General features: G+C 37.4%; 1 protein-coding gene across 1 annotated transcript; it reads left to right on the top strand.

The window, feature by feature from the left end:
• The first annotated feature begins 451 nt into the window (after nt 1-451).
• On the top strand, nt 452-13,777 carry LOC110465241. Its single transcript, XM_021520941.1, has 2 exons — nt 452-673; nt 9,902-13,777. Exon 2 carries the CDS (start codon nt 10,176-10,178, stop codon nt 12,171-12,173), a length of 1,998 nt encoding a protein of 665 aa, XP_021376616.1. The 5' UTR covers nt 452-673; nt 9,902-10,175; the 3' UTR covers nt 12,174-13,777.
• The last annotated feature ends 414 nt before the right edge of the window (nt 13,778-14,191 follow it).

Below are 14,191 nucleotides of genomic sequence, written 5' to 3'. Positions count from 1 at the left end.
CAAATGAACTAAGTGATACATATATATATATACATAAGAACCAGATTCCCGATATCAACGTGTTTTATACGCTTTAAAATCCAATCTCGGCGAGTTAAATCATACTAACAAAATGATGGATGGTTACTTGTACCAGTGACGTATATACTGTCCCTGCTTGTACAGGGTATAACGGGTCATCTTTTATCACGGACTTAGTCAGCAGGGAATGTTATTCCGTGCTTTTTCTCTCTACCATATACGTCTCTGTCTTTACATGTACGTACAGTTCTATTATACCCTTTACTATTACCGTCAATTGAATAAGTGCATTCAAGAAATTGTAAGCCTGCATTATATTAACCCAAACCAGTCATCATGTAATCCCCGGTAAATGTTTGGCCTGTTTTGTAACTGTCCCGGGTCGTTTTACCATAAACCCACGTGGCCCACTTGTTGTATACACACTAGAGTATACGTACAGCACGCTGTGTTCAGCAGACAGTTTGTTAATTCGAGAAGGTATGGTGTCTCACACGTACATTTTGTAGTTACAAACGTGGAAGACCACTGCAGTTTGTCACATTGGATATTTATCATTTTACAACGTACCAATTGGATATATAGCAACAGAGAATTCCATAAACAGTATGATCGCTAAGAACGCTGTTCAGGCGCACGCAAACATTGACGGGTGAGTCTCCCTTTATTTTTAAATAATCAATGTCGATTATCGATTTGTTACAGGTAGAATTTCGCCTCTAATTTTTCGGATAAATGACAGTAATATTTGAGAGTGATTTTAGACCGTTATGTAATTTTCATTATTATTAAACGTGTCACCATGTGTCGCGGGTTCGCTTGCATTGGTTTGTCAGGGAATTTGTGTATACAACAGGCTGCAGGCGTACTCAAGCTTAAACCTATATCCTTTTGGTTTGTTCCCCTAGCCTTTCTCCCTCTTTTTTTCTGACCAAAGGAACTATATAAACACTGCAGGAAAACAATAGAGGTGTCATTATAGTCTGTTCTGGTATAGTACAGGTAGATTATTTACCTGTATTTACCTGTTCAACAATAGGAAATACTGTGTTAGTTATAGGAATATTTAACATATATATTTCCTGGTTTTCGTAATATTTACTGGAATTATGAATAAATATATACAAGATCCCAGTTATTACTTAATAAAAACACATCAAAATACGTTAACTGAAAACCTGCTTTTATTAACTTCATATTAAACCAATTTTATACATTTTTACTATACAATTTACAAGCAATTTATGACAAAAATAATCAGACAGAGATCATGTATACAGTTTGCAAAAATAGATGCAAAGCTGGGAATGAAAATAAATAAAACAAAATTAATTACATGTACACATGGAATTCTTATATTAGCACTGGTTGATCAAATCAATCATATTCATAAAATGCACACATGCACAAAGATACATGATATAAAACTAATATAATAGCACTAACTTATTAAAGGTGAAATATAATGAAAAGTCCATAATTTTCAGGAATTCTAGCAAAGCACCATTTTTTTCCCCATAACAAGCACATTTATCACAATGTCACTCTAAATGCAAAAGATGGGATGCTGTGTCGGCGTACTGGATTACATCTGTTGTACCATTCTCCAAGCGTTCCTTTAGTTGGTTAAGGCGGCTGTCGATGTTACGGTAACGTTTTGCTCTTGGTCTGAGTTGTCCCCCTGCTGCGTGTTGGATGCGCGTTATCTCGTTGCTGGCTTGTATTTCCTGGAAGACGCGGGTAATGCTGTAGATGTTGGGGTGGACGTGTTCCAATTTTTTCTTCTGTTTGCTGTGCCATCCCTCTATGTGGTTGGTTGTTATCGGTCCCTCGGTCTCTAAGTGGTTCCAGAGTTGTTGATCTCAGTCACTCCACTGCGTCACAACGTAATCTGTAAATGGAGTGGTGTCATGTGGAACATCAGCATCGTCTATGTCCTCCAGCGCATTGAACCAGACATCTTCTGCACGGTCTAACGGAACAAATGGCAGTACATGTACAGCGGCACGCCGTACAAGTTGTCGGACATCAACGTTGTTGGCGTAGAGTTGTTGAAGTCCGGTCTGCTGGACTTTCCTCCAAACACACTGTGTATAGTGGAAGAAACAGCCCTTAAAACTCACAGCTGGAAACACTGCGCGGATGGCGTTCTGGGCAGCAGTCTCAAAGTCCAGGAAAACGGTGGTGGGATTGAGTTGGAGGTTGAGTTCTGTCATCTTGGTCTTGAGTAGTGTAAAGAATCTTAATGATAATGATTATATCTTAGGGGAAAATAATCTAATGAGTGATACTTAGTTATTAATAATTACACAGAAGACGAATTCATTGGCAAAAAAGATTCTCTGAAAATAATGCTCCAACATGAATTTCCTTCACCTCAAATCAATTTAAATTTAAATTTTAAATTTTAAAATTTAAATTATTCAAAGCATTCTCATCTGTATGTATACTATTAAGTACATGTATATAAAATATATACAATATTTGTGGATTTCACGTTACTGTTTTGTATAGATCTAGCTGATGAAAATGGTATATGATATGAAAAAAATGGCTAAAAATGATGAAAATAGACTATATCAAAGCTACATGTATATATGACAGTACTGTATAACACAGGTAGAAACCAAGTCAAATATATATGAAACAGACTATAACTGCTATCACAACATTACTGCCTCTATGTATTTTTTAAAAAGTGGAAGAAAGGTGAACACATATATATATGACAGCTGGTATTGTGGTCGTACTCCTGAGTCTCAATCTGATCAAAATCATGTTACATGGCTTCGTTAACATCGTAGTAATGTTCAGGCGGAGCCATGTAACAGATGAGATTAATCAGATTACTTGAGTCTTTAAATACCTGTACACATGTGTATAGGCTACACAAATACCAGGATCAATTCCACTTTGCCAAAGGGGAAATATTAGAAAATAAAAAGTACGGTGTTTCAAATAATTGTGTAAACACATGTATAAAAAAATCATTCCGTTCTACACGTTATTATTGACACTGTGCATGCGTGTTTATTACTGTCCATAACCAAAACAGTCACTGTGACGATATCATCTCACATTCCCCTTCTACACCTCACACACTCCTTCTACACCCCTCACTCTCCTTCTACACCCCACATTCCTGCTACACCACACACTGTCCTTCTACACCACACACTCCTTCTACACCCTACACATTCCTTCTACACCCCACACTCCTTCTACAGACCACACACTCCTTCTACACCCCACACATACCTTCTACACCACACACTCCTTCTATACACCAAACACTCCTTCTACACCACACACTGTCCTTTTACACACCACACACTCCTTCTACACCACACACTTTCCTTCTACACAACACACTCTCCTTCTACACCACACACTCCTGCTACACCACACACTCCTTCTACACCACACACTCCTTCTACACCACACACCCCTTCTACACTACACACTTTCCTTCTACACCACACACTCTCCTTCTACAGACCACATACTCCTTCTTCTGCCCAACATTCCCCTCGGGTTCTACACCATATTTATATTTTCGTGTGCATTGCACACTCTCCTTAATTATAGCCCGTCGATTATCATGCTGACTGCGTCCTTTTATTTCTGAATCTGCATTTTGAATTCGCCGATGCTCTTTCTCCCCGACATATCGATATATATACGGAACGATATATAAATGCCTGAATGACTTAATTAAATGACTCAGAAAATTAATGCCAGAGGTTCGCTAAATCACAAACAAAATTTAGACTCGTTTCATAATTCTCATATGAGATAGAAACTCATGTAAGATCCTATAGATATTTTGCTAAAATCCTAGTTTTGAAAGAATTTTAGCGTCAATATCAAGATAATTTACAGTGGAAAGTAAGATGCTATATGATGCAGTTTTTAACCTTTAACATAACATACAAAAAGCAATTATTTATCAGCCAAAATACGGTGTATTTGTACGATCGGACAGACCTTGGTCATTTAGTTTACAATGACCATGCAAACAGCTTACCTGGGGCCTGTTCGTTTAGGCGGAACAACCGGTTTGACCGTTTATAAATGTAACAATTTCGGGTATAAATCCTGGCGGACCTGCAAATGTGTATGCAGGCCTTGCAAGGCTTTCTCAAGGCTCGCCTGAAAGCAGCATCAGATTACTAGGTCCGACCTGATTTAATAAACGAACAACAGTGGTCCGATCGGTTTGACCGTTTAAACGAAAACGGCCCAGGTATTGGTTTTAACAACGCTGTTAAAGCCCAGACAGGTATCGTATAGCTAGCCATTGCTCACTCAACACAACAAAGCTATATTGAGTTTGTGTAGTTTATTTACTTTGAGTCATGTAAATCATGGGCATGGAGTGCCGAACACAATATAGATCTATCGGAAAACTTAAGCCGCATTGTCCGTGGTTTTGTATCGGCCATTAAATCCCAGGGGAGATAATGACAATGTACTATACTAGAAATGCTGAAATATTATCTTTGATCCTACTGTTGGTCACGTCATGTCGAAACAGTGACAAGTGCGCCATACCTCTTCACCATTTTTAATTTCCGTTCTTATTTCTCCTTATTCCGCATTTTCGTATTGCAGAGTTATCTGCTCCTGTGAGCAGGTATCGATTGCTACGTCATTTGTTTGTGAGAGTAACGTCTTTTTTTTTGAGAAAACGACGTAACTTTCTCACACAAACTAATGACGTAACAATCAATACCTGCTCACAAGAGCAGATAACTCCGCAATACGAAAAGACGGAATTGAGATGACAACATGTGATGCATTTACCGCTACAAGTGTAAATATTACTGTTCAAAGGAGAATAAGATAATTAGAAAACCAGAATGATATACGGGAATATGTGAACAGGACATATAAGCCATAAATAAATGTACATTGTATTGTACACAAATAAAATTAAGATTGTTATTTACAAAAGAAAAGAACTAGGTATTGTTAAATAAATCATTATAACACGCAGAATAGAGGTACATAAGGTAAATAGCACGGTTATTGTACATACAGATATTCCGACCATGACATCGATTCTAGGTCTGACCGTATAGTTAAAATATCTTCTCCCCCTCCTCCCCCCAATAACCATCCCCAAGTTTTGAACCATTTTCTCTTTTCAAATATAAAAAAACACCTTTGACTCATTAAACGATGTAAGTGCACGTAAACCGAACAAGCTATTCTTTGTTAGGATAGCTAAACTGTCTGCGTTCACCTCTGTCTGGTTTTGGGTTCACTAGCATGGGTATGTTGGATTAGCATGTGTTAAGTAAATGCCAAACACGATATGCAAACAAATAAGCTTAGCAAAAATTGGCTCTCACAACAGCTAATTAAGGTTAAAGGTCATTGGACGCTGGTACCGAGGGAGATAGATATATCACCGAAAAGAGAGAAAAAAGTAGGAAAGGCGAGGAAATAATATCTATAAATATCTCGGGTGTTGTTGTATTTAGGGGGGGGGGGGGGGCTTCCCTGAACACCAACCCTGCTTAAAATCACATGTTTACATAGGTGGTCAGTTGTGATGATACTGAGTTATAGTATATTGCAGAAATGGTGTACAGGTAAATTGCACAGGTATATCAACTTTGATAACTAATCAGATAATCAATAACGTGGAATACAGCAGGCAAGCCCCCCCCACCCCCCCCCGAACCCTGTACAGATTGTTAATACTGCAACTTTGGATCATGTTTGTGCTTTTAATTACAAAGAATGAAATACAAATAAGATCAATTAGGAATTTTGTAAGGTGGCAAATTCCCAAAACCGTATATCACAAAGCTAATTTAATAACCATAACGAGGAATTTTAGCATACACTTTACTTTATGGTAGTTTTCCACAGAATAAAGAGACCGGTCGTGTTAGTGAACAATTATCATACCGTAAGAAGCCCGGATTCGTTCACGTTGTTTTAATATTTTTTTTATGCAATTATCGTAGGGAATGAAATATTTGATGTGTGACTGTCTAACATGTACCTACAAATGTTGACTTTCCCTCTCCCGTTTATTTGAATGTCTTAAAAAAGACCAGACACAATTTATTTGCCAAGTACTAGTGTATTCGTTAGTGTACGAGGAACAAGCTACCCGAGGAGTTCCGAATGGGTTCTGGTATGAATGTTTTCGTGATGATAGGCCGTTATATCTTCCGTTATAATTATAAAACTAATATTGCCCTATTCAAGTACACAAGTATATAAATTTGCATGTTTTGTAAGGAGTTATACAAAGAATATGTAAGAATGAAAAGCGCGAGAAAACTTTCCATTCGGCGTTCCCTCCCTCCACCGTTTCCGAAGACAATATGATATTTTTTCCTATATGTTTGCATTTTGCAGAGTAAACATATTATTCGTAATATAGTTTTGAGAAAACTCTTGTGGGATGTCTGGTGTTGGCCCAGACATCTACAATGTATCTGTCAAAATGTCTTAAGTCTGGTGTCAGGGTCAGAGGACACTAAACTGAAGGTTTCTGATTAAAGCGTCGATTCGTCACTCTCCCAATATCGGCTATTTTCTCTCTCACATATTTCTATTTTCTATCTTTAGTGGCGAACTTATCGCTGTGTGTTATCAGTAATATCGCGTGAAATATGAGGGGAAAAAATGGTTGCGTAATTCCATTGTGCTATGGCCAAGTCGTGAAGCTTGAAGCCGTTTAGATGTACATGTCAATGTTCAGAATAAAGGCGAGTATGAACTGTCTTTATCAACAGGTTTTTCTTAAGCACCTGTGAAGTGTGGAACAACAGGTTGATCAATGGAGCAGAATAATTTCATTGCACACAAAAAAATAGTCCGTTGTCCACATATCACCGAGACCAAGGGATAATGAGTTATGGATTTCTTTCCCAATTAAAGATCCCTGTCCGACTGCATTGTGTTTTTCCCTTTTTTTTAGTAACCTCCTGGTAACTTCCGTTTCGATGTAACCTTAGCACATTTAGACCAGGACGCTTTTCGTTGACCAGGTTCATGTAGCTCAATCTTAAGTCCAGGGTTCGAATTCTGGTCTTGTAAGTCCCACTGATTCCTTTTCAATCAGAACACTTTTCAGATACTTTTTGGTTGTTTCGTATTGAGCCAACAAGAAAATGAAATAATATTTCAACACACTCGGCAATATATTCTAGATTCACATAGATGTTGACCCCTCCCCCCATCACCACACACAAAAACACACACACACACACAACACCTCCACCTTGCCATTTTCTTCAGAAATGGACGATCTTAGTATTAATATTATTTATGTTGGTAATTAATTAGTCGACAATCCTTTTCATCTTACAAGTTGAAGAGTCGTGTTTCTGGTCTTCCCCGATACAAGGAGAAATGGAATGTATAAGAAGGCAGCCATGGCACGGGAAGTGATGAGCTTTAAAACTAAAACAATTTAGACTTGCTGAAGTCAAAGTCCATACACAAGAAAATAATACATATACCGAAACCCCGCCAGCCTAATATTAGATATCCAGTTTTATATTCTATAAAATATACACACACAACAATTTATGATATTATATTACGTGATAAGTGAAAGACGTCACACGCAGGAAAGCAATCTCTCGTATAGTCTAATTCAACCAGACGCTTGATTGCTTGCTCAGACAACAAGAGTCTGGTTGAACGAGACAGACCAGTCCCTGAATAATCAATACAATTTTTTAGGAATTCGCAAGAGCTGCCTTAACAGGCACTAACTACTAGACTTATGCCTCCTGGCTAATATCTCCCTAGGTGTGTATGCCTGCGTGTGTGCATTTTATACTCCTCATGGGTTGTTGGAGTAGTATGGGCAGGAGAAAAACACTTTCTCTGAATATTCCATGCGTACGACGACTTCGGGGATCGAACCCCGGCCGCCTGCGTGGAAGGCCGGAGTGTTAACCACTCGATTAAATGCCCATGAAATATGTCAGTCAACCGCACGATTCTCGAATTATCTACGAGATATGTGGGCGCATATTAATATATGACCTTGGAATGATTGATCAGTGCTGCGGTACTCAATACTGCATTGTAAGTCTGTGTTTATCTTGGTTACATACGTACTGCATAATTATATCCTGTAGTGTCTGAGTTGTGACGTTGTTTGAACAGATTTTACAGCAGCCCTCGAGCTCTATACAAGTGTGGAGCTTCGTCCACAGGGACCTGATAATTTGTTACAGCTATATTTTGACCTAAACTGATTAAAATGACACCCCAATGATCATATATACCGTTTATATGATCATTGGGGTGTAATGTTTGCCGAACATCGATCTAAACCCCTAAAACATGTAAAATTACTCTGAACACCTTAGTTTAGGTCCAAATATAGATGTAACAAATCCTCAGGTCCCTGGGGCTTCGTCGTAAGGTTAATCTCTAATTTTCATTTCTTCATGTTCAGAATTAATATTTTGATGTCGCAGAATATAATTGATTTCAATAAAAGTGAATCAAATAAACTATAAAGCAGATATCATGGTATTTCGCATGTACAATTATTATATTTTCATTTGGTGTGGCCAGGCCAATCCTCGATACTGCGAGTGAACGTAACCCAAGGAGTATCGAGGATGGGCCACGCCCTTCTATTATTTATGAGAGTATGCATTACACCTGACCTACATTGTACTTGCAAAACAAAGATGTCTACCATACAGTGCCTAGTTACATTGGTGTTAGATTTAAACACATATTCCATACAATATTTTTCTGGGCAGTTTTAAAAATGTTTTTTTTTATCAAACCATTTAGCAATAACCATATCATGATGCCCCAGAACCCAATATCCTCACTGTCGTCTGGTGGTAAGTCAGTTTGGCTTAGGATGACTGCGCATGAATACGTAGACTGGATAAAATCTCCCAACCAGAACACCACAATAAAACGGTTTAAATATTTGTCGGCTTTTGAATATTTTATCTGATCGTTTTGAATAGCCTTTTCAAAACGATCAGATAAAATATTCAAAATGGCGTAGGATGTTACAGAAAAACATGTTGAAAGATTGGTGACCTTTGACACAACAGCGAGGATTTTTATTTGACTTCTTTTGTATTAACATGTAATAAGAAAACGTTAGCACCGAGGAATATCTACAAATAAATACAACTACATGAATGCCGTACATTTTTAGATTTTGACCTATGACGTTATTGGCGGCCATATTAGATATTTGACCTACAGTGTACTTGGAAACGTTGAAATGACACCTTTTGACGTTGACCTACACTATACTTGTAACACTTGAAAAATATCTGCTTCCATTCAAAAGACTAGGTAGCCACAAAATCATGACAAAAGAATAAGAAAAAGAAGAAGAAACATTGCAAAAACAATAGGTCTTTTCACCATTTTGTGAAAAGCCCTAATTAATAAAATTATAAATGATTCTCAAAGGTCTTAGGGAATATTGTAAAAGGGGATAACTAATGTATTTGGTTTTTGTTTGTCTGCATTTTTTATTTCTGTATTTACTTTTTGAACTTATATAGTTTCAAATTAATAATTTTGAACTGATATCTAATTTTCACTAATTATATATCGAATTTTGTTTACTGAAAACTCGGAAAATGTATGTCACCGACAGTGTGATAGCTATACTATCTTATGTGCCGGATTTTGACAATATTTTAAAGAAACCTTTTGCTTATCTCTCATTTTCAGAGATAGACAAACTATTTTATGCATCATGGAAAAATGATGATCTACATATATATATTTCGTGAATGATAAAAAGGGGAGTATTGTATCCGAGTAATCGCGTTCAAACGACCCCTTATGCATGTGCAAATGTATTATGTCTGCATTATTTTAACTTGCTGAATTTTATTTGTTACAGGATGATGGTTCACGTGTAATTCAAGATTAACGTCGTTAAACGAGGACCAAAGATCAGAGACCTTAAATAAACCGGGAAAGAAAGCAGTCACGTGGGATGTATCCGAATTCCCGAGTCTGATTCAAACTATCGCGAGATTATATCAAGTGATCGCCAACGTTGTTGTTTTGTGTATCTGGATTTAAGGATTAATTCCGTCTTAATACGAAAGTTTTGTCCTGAATTGTAAGCAATAGTTTGTTTCCATTGCCTTAAACAAATTGGAGGTTACAACATGAAAGTTTTAAGGACAGGTCCCCGTTACCTTGGCCTGTATGGGATACGAAGTACTAAAAAATTAATAGGTCTGATGTTTTTAGGTGGGTTTTTTATGGTATACGGTTATTTTAAGTATTTCCAGGAACCGCTTTATGTGTTCATGCACAATGATATACATAGCGAATGTATATTGCCCGATATTGACCCGAATGACCCCACTATCATGAAATTCTATAACTGGCATCCTCCTCCGCTTGTTTGTGATCCCACCTCTACGCTTACCGTTGTGGACGATTCTGGATTCTTGAGATTCAACGAAAGCGTATATAACCCGTCAAAGACTGGAAAACTAGACTGTGTCTACAGTATTGTTAACTTGGTAAATGATTTCAAGGTGAAATTTGAAGTCGAAGTAGCTTTTGATGGGCCAGTGAACGTGCCGGCAGACGCGTTTGTCGTCCGATGTCGAAGTCCGGGCGGAAAAATTGTATATGAAAATATTCACCAGAAAATAGACAGAAAGTCTAGGGAGAAAACAAGAGTAATCAAAGACGAAACGGACGAAGATTTCAGTGTACTTATGTTCGGAATAGACTCAGTTTCACGGTTAGCAGCCATTCGGAAACTCCCTAAAACAGTGAAGTACATTACGGAAACCCTCGGGGGTTATATGTTTAAGGGATACAACAAAGTGGGCGATCACACTTTCCCCAATCTTTTAGCACTACTGACTGGAAAAACCCAGTTTGGTCATAAACATGTCAACATTGACACCGATTATGCCGACAACTATCCTTTTATCTGGTACGACTTCGAGAAAAATGGTTACGCCACCATGCACGGCGAGGATTGGCCCGAGATCGCCACCATTAACCAGGTTATGAAGATGGGGTTTGATAAACCGCCAACCACACATTACAGTCGAGCCTATTGGCTGGCGATGAGGAAAATTCAGCCAATGCAGTACACGATAGACCAGGTCTTCATGTTCTTGGAATCCAAGGCGATGAAGCTACGAAAGTCCTCCGCTTTGTGTTACGGCAACCGACCCAATCACATGTTGATCGTTGATTACTTCAAACAGTTTGTGCACGCCTACAAAGGTAAACGAAAGTTTGCATTTACCTGGCTCAACGAACTGGCTCACAATTACGTTAATTTTCTAGAATATGGTGATAATGACTTCATGGAATTTATAAAATGGATGCACGTGGAAGGGCATTTAGATAAAACTGTACTGCTTTTCTTCAGTGATCACGGGTCGAGGGTGGACGAAATACGAAACACCTATGTAGGACGTATTGAAGATAGGATGCCTTTTGTTTCCATAGTGATACCGGACGTGTTGAAAAAGAAATACCCAGCCATTGCTGAAAATTTAAGAGCAAATGAAGAAAGGCTTACAACGACATTCGATACATATGAAGCGATCCGTGACGTGCTACACAAGAGATATAATAATTTGACGAGTAACGTCAGAGCCAACAACCGCGCGCCACGAGCCGTTAGTATTTTTAGACGTATTCCCAAGGTGCGCTCATGTGCGGATGCTATGATACCAGAGCATTATTGCGCGTGCTTTTCGTCACAACCCATTAACAAAACAGATCCAGTTCTAAAAACTATTGCTGACTTTGTATTGCAAAGTATTAATAATTTACTACATCCGGTTCGGAACAGATGCGCAAAGTTATCTTTAGGCGAGATCATGGAGGCCCGGATTGTTACAAATAACCTTGAACGAAAAGCTGATAAAGAACTGAAGTTTACATTACGCAATTGGATATCGACTCCAGAAAAACAAGATGACAAGAAATATCTAATTTTCTTGAGAACTACGCCCGGAAATGCGACATTCGAGTCTTCTGTTGTGCGGACTACGGATGGGCGGCTTAAAATCATTGATGATATAAGTCGGACCAATCGCTATGGCACCCAGTCAAAGTGTGTCGCCGATAGGTTCCTCAAGGGATACTGTTTCTGCACCATTGATGAAGTTGAAACCGTCATATAATATGCTTGTTATTTCTTTAATTTGTTATATTTATAGAAATTCACTTTTTGTCAATGATTTGGAAGAATTATGTAAATTTTAATATTGTTTAAAATGGTTGTACTTTCCTTTCGGCCATTCCACCTGATCTCGGTAGGATGCATGTTTGCGGGTTCCTGATCGATCGTATACGTTTTGTTATTTTTTTTTTTCTTGAAAGTTTTTGCTCGTTTATTTCAAGAAGATCAAAAGTCTGTTTTGAATTTGATCATACAGGGTTGAAATTATAAAAGACAGAACAACACATCCGTTTAAGTCATGATAGTCTCAAACGATTTTAATCTCGTATCACAATCTTGAGTTCCTATTTTGATGTTTCGCTGAAAATGATGACGTCACGTTAAGTGATACATTATGACGTCACGATACAATTTAACATTATATCACGCTACAATATTCTGTATCTGTATCTGTAAGGTTACGGATAAAATTCATAAATTGAATATCACATCCGGGGAGGAGGAATGTAGTAAAAGTTAGTTTTTGAGGCTACTACGGAATTGGTCGACCGTAGTTGCACTGATCATGATGGAGGATTCTTTTAGAGCGCTCCGATCGGTTAGTGTACGTGGGAAGAAAGTGTCTGTAGTTTTCAGTGTTACACGATATCGTTGTGTGTTGGTACGGCCGACTGTGATGTAGTCGTCAGCGTGTATGGCTACTAGCCCATTGACGATCTTAAACAACAGTACTAGTCTGTGTTCACAACGTCTGTCTTTCAGTGGTTCGAGTTCGAGTCTGTTTAGCATGGATGTTACACTGCACATTAATGCACATCAAAATTTGAGGAGCAACAAAGATTGTACATATATTACGAAAATGGCACAATACAAAAAAAACCTGGTTAGTTACAAGTATATGTATATCAGTTAACTTGTAAGACGCATTCGTTCCATTTATTGATTAAATGATCTGTGTTATTTGAACAGTACCAAGGAGAGCTATTTACACCGCGATTCAATATATTGATTCAAACTTATTCTAAACCCTACCTACAAAGAGAGCTATATATATATGTAGGCTTAAAGTTTAAATCAATATATTAAAACTCTTTTTAAATAGATAAGTACTTATATAATGCATGTCGTCTGAAATTAAGATTTATATATCGCAATCCTTCTCACCTTATAGAGAACATGGTAAAGAGTTCTTATAACTTGAAGGGACATGTCACTTTCAGGTCAATGATAAAAGCAAGATAGACAATACAAATGTATTACTATTGTCACTATTGTCAAATAATTGTTTAAGTTTTTGCAAGAGAAATATTCCATAAAATCACTAACTGTCATGCATTTTACAGAATTGTAGTTGTTTGAAATTGATTGGAATTTTGAAAATAGAGTGAAATAAAACAAGAAAATAGTCGGGATTGAACTCGGGACCTTTCCATTACAATCGGGAACTATACAAGACCATCATCGAAATGACTATCCAATTAATAATAATTGATAACATTTATTTAAAAACTTCTTGATTGATACATGCACTATAGACATCATGACATTGTTTTTCAATATTAACGGAATATCCGGCTTCACCTCCTTTCATATTTAGAGGTAAAATTTTTATAAGAGTTGTCTCCCTTTGTTATCACTCTTTCGGTACTGCGACAGAGCATTCATTGTTAATCAAGATTATTCCGTCTTTTCGTATTGCAGAGTTATCTGCACTTGTGAGCAGGTATTGATTGTTACGTCATTTGTTTGTGAGAGTAACGTCATACCTTTTTGAGAAAACGACGTAATTTTCTCACACAAACTAAACAATCAATACCTGCTCACAAGAGCAGATAACTCTGCAATACGAAAAGACGGAATAGGGGAAAGATTGTAAGATCATATTCAAAACCAAGCCACTGATAGACAGTTATTTAAAATATATACTAATAGATATAAATTAGTTGTAATATGTTGGTGTGGATTTCAATGTTTATTTGTTATGTTTTGATTGAATTTTGTGTGTTCAAAGTTTTATTG

The sequence above is a fragment of the Mizuhopecten yessoensis genome, unplaced genomic scaffold (assembly GCF_002113885.1).
Source record: "Mizuhopecten yessoensis strain PY_sf001 unplaced genomic scaffold, ASM211388v2 scaffold11067, whole genome shotgun sequence".
In the NCBI taxonomy this organism is placed as follows: domain Eukaryota; kingdom Metazoa; phylum Mollusca; class Bivalvia; order Pectinida; family Pectinidae; genus Mizuhopecten; species Mizuhopecten yessoensis.
The sequence above is the reverse complement of the archived record's forward strand: the minus strand, read 5'-3'. Positions and strand labels throughout refer to the sequence as shown.